The sequence below is a fragment of the Condylura cristata genome, unplaced genomic scaffold (assembly GCF_000260355.1).
Source record: "Condylura cristata isolate star-nosed mole 26May11 unplaced genomic scaffold, ConCri1.0 scaffold00020, whole genome shotgun sequence".
In the NCBI taxonomy this organism is placed as follows: domain Eukaryota; kingdom Metazoa; phylum Chordata; class Mammalia; order Eulipotyphla; family Talpidae; genus Condylura; species Condylura cristata.
In genome coordinates, this window is record NW_004567121.1 from 251,661 (window position 1) to 255,248 (window position 3,588).

At 49.3% G+C, this 3,588-nt stretch overlaps 1 gene segment (V, D, J or C); it reads right to left on the reverse strand.

Moving 5' to 3' along the window:
• LOC101622671 overlaps window positions 1-1,384 on the reverse strand; it is a 16,587-nt gene extending 15,203 nt beyond the window's left edge. The window contains 1 exon segment of the V gene segment in view: window positions 1,331-1,384. Coding sequence covers window positions 1,331-1,379 — 49 coding nt within the window.
• Between the last annotated feature and the right edge of the window lie 2,204 nt (window positions 1,385-3,588).

Below are 3,588 nucleotides of genomic sequence, written 5' to 3' on the forward strand. Positions count from 1 at the left end.
GGCTTTAGCTTCTCAGTGCAGTGCTTTAACCCGCTGCGCCACCAGGGAGGGCCCTCTTTTTTGCTTTTTAAGATTAATTTCTTTATTCATACAGAACTGGGGTATAGGCCAGGGGTGAAGGGGCAGTGAAAGGATTCACCAGAGACAGAGTGGGGAGCAGAACAGGCAGATGCACTTAAGTACAATGCTGAGGGGAGCAGCAGGTGGGTCAGGAGCGGTCTGCTGTGCCATGTGGTCACCTCACTGGCTGGGGATCAAACTGGTGCCAAAGCGGCTGCAGCTTGCTTCATGGTGTTGTGCTTTAACCTTTTGTGCAACCAGAGAAGGCCCAGGATACAAGTTTTATTGAAATTTCACATGAACACAAGAGAATGAAAATGAGAATACGGGACCAGAGCAGGAAGCTTTTATTCCTTTCAGACAAAGAGAACACATTTGTAAAGAATTGGTAGGATGAAGGGTTTAGGCTAGAGAGAGTAAACGGTGGTGAAATAACCAGGAAGATGATCGTTAGTTTCACAAGGTTAAACCTCTGTATATTTTACTAGCTTTTCTTGGGAACATAAAACTTCTTTTTAAGTAATAATACTTATTAAACTTCACTTTTGCTTGTACTATCTATGCGGCTTCTCCGCTGATGTATGAACCTTCACTAGTATCATTACCCAGGTTTCTCAGCCATAATCACCTCCGTCTCTATTAGGCAGCAGAATTACTGTCCTGTCTGTGTTCCTGGGGCAGAGGAGGGGAAGCACCTTAGGGTGGCAAGGAGCCTCCCTGGCCCTTCTAAAGGAACATTCCCTTTTGCAACCTTGATACATGAGAACTTCTCTCAGCAGCTGGGGCACCAGGGGGAACAGTTGGGGCTGCCCAGCCTCACAGCTGCTCCCTGGGTGGTTTTTGTTCAGGCCTGTGTCACTGTGGGAGGGAAACCATTACTATGCTGACAGTAGTAAGTGGCGGCATCCTCAGGCTCCAGGCTGCTGATGGTGAGCGTGAAGTCTGTCCCAGACCCGCTGCCGCTGAAGCGCGATGGGACCCCAGGTTGCAGATTGGATGCACCATAGATCAGGAGCTTAGGAACTTTCCCTGGTTTTTGCTGATACCAGTGTAAACTGCTGCTAACACTCTGACTGGCCCGGCAGGAGATGGTAACTCTGTCTCCCCGAGATGCAGACACAGAGGATGGGGACTGGGTCAACTGGATGGCACCCCTGGCTCCTGTATGGGAACAGAAAACACCCCAATGTTCACCCTGTCACCAGAGGACTTCCCTGAGGCCAGGGGTCCTGACCCGGGGCTGGTCACCTCCTGGGGTTTCCTTCCTCACCTGGGAGCCAGAGTAGCAGGAGGCTGAGGAGCTGAGCGGGGGCCCTCATGTCCACGCTGGGTCCCGCCTGACTGACACTCAGGGACTGGGACAGGCCTACTAATAAGTCTCCAGGGAGGTGGGCTGTGTCCTGCAAAGATGCAAATGAGCAGAGTGGGGGTGAGGGGCAGGTGTAGGGCTGATCTCAGTCACACAGGAGGTGGGGACTCCCCAGGGACCAGGTCCCCCCAGGACATTAAAATCTGTGTTTTTTCTTGGGGAAAACAAGATAAGTTCTAACACTTTCCTATGAATATGCTGTTCCTGTGGTGTCTTTTAGATGCATGATATAAAAAGATGTGGAGCATAATATACCAGAGACATTTTGTGGGGTGGAGTGGGGAATAGGATCAAAAACAATGGGGGAGGGAAATGCACTGGAATATGGTGATGGCATATGGGAGATTTGGTGATGGGAAACCCAGGGAGATTGCAACTGAGATGGAAAAATGCACAAAATGTGTAAAAATAAAATATTATATAAAAAAGATATGGAGCATACACACATTTCAACTATAAAAAGCATAAACTCTGGACATTGCTATAATATGGCTGAAATGGAGGGGATTTTGGTAAGCAAAATAGGGCAGAAGGAGAAGACAAATACTGGATAATTTCAATGCATGCCAAATATGAAAAAACAAAGGAATAAACAGCACTGAATAAAACAAACCCTACAAATCTGATTGTTGAAGTAAGATTACAAGAGGGAGAATTTGGTGTTGGGAGCAAAAGTAGGCACAACGGAGCATGGGTGGGGGCTTATGGGTGCTCTGGTGGTGGCTGTGGGGTCATAGCATTGATTTAAAGAGGTGTGAACTTATACCCCAATTACATCCAGTGTTAAAAACCAACATCATTTCAATAAACATAACAGAATTGAAAACAAGTTGCAGGCTTTATTTTCTTCCCATCTTTCCACATAATACAGGGTTACAAGAGCCCAACACTCTAATAGCAAAGGCTCTTTATTTAAGTATATGGACTTTAGTAAGGCCAATATGGCTGCTAGTGTTCTGATTCCCTGATAATCCTGGGATGAGAAATCATCATCACTCACTATCAGAGAGGCAGCCGGGTAGGAGGACAAGGCACTGTGGTGTCAAGAGTGTGAGAGTCCAGACACTGAGCATCCTCCCTGCTGGCCTCACCCCAGCTAAGCCTCGTGTCCCCCCACATCTGAGGCCCTGTCCCACCTACCACCCACTATCCAATCTCGGGGTGTCTCCCCCGACAGCTGACAGTCTCCCCCTCCCCAGCGCTGGGTCCTCACACAGACCCCAGCACACCCCATCTCACACCCTCCCCTCCTCCCCCCTGGTGCTCCCTCTGAGCTTAGATCCTCCCAGACCCACTCCTCAGGGGCCCCTGGCATCTGCTGTGTCCCTGCACCTGCACGTGCCCCATCACCATGGCTCCTCTAGGTCCCAGGATAGCAGCTCCAGTCTCGGCAAAAAATAAACTATTATATTAATTTAAAAAAGAAAAAAAAGAAAAGCTTTTATAAGCAGTGGAAGAAACTTAAATGCATCTCACAATGAAGAAAACAACATACTGATTCCATCTGAAGGACATTCAGGGGAAGGGGACACTGGGGGACAGAAGTGACAGCAGTGACACGAGGGTCTATGACTGTGTGAGGAGTAACAGGTGGTGCACAGAAGCATTTGAGGGCAGTGAAGCTGCCCAGTAGGACACTGTCACGGTGGACACACGCTCTGGTCGGTTCCAAACCTCAGCAGTGTGAGGCCTCTTACAACCATTGGCTTGGATTCATCGGGTACAGGACTTACCCCACGGGGGGAGGCTGAGAACAGAAAGGGTGGGACACTGTGCTGGTACTGGAGGGGTATTGTGGGAAACCCCCTTCATCATGGGAAATTTTGATGGAACATAAATATGCTCTAGTAAAGGAATACTTATGAAAAAACGTTTTTGCTGTAACCACCTCAGGTGGCTCCCACCCGCTGTCTGCCCCTGACTGATGTATGACCTATCTCTATCTCTATTAATCAGCAGTCACTGTCCTCTCAGACTGCTGGGTGAGGAGGGGACTGAGGGTTTGGGCCAAGCAGCTCCCTACACCTTTTACCAGAACCCTGCAGTGTTTCTGAGTGTGATGATATCTGAGAGGGGCTCTCAGCAGCTGGGGCACCAGGGGGAGCAGGCTGGGCTGCCCAGCCTCACACAGCTGCTCCCTGGGTGGGGGTGGTTTTTGT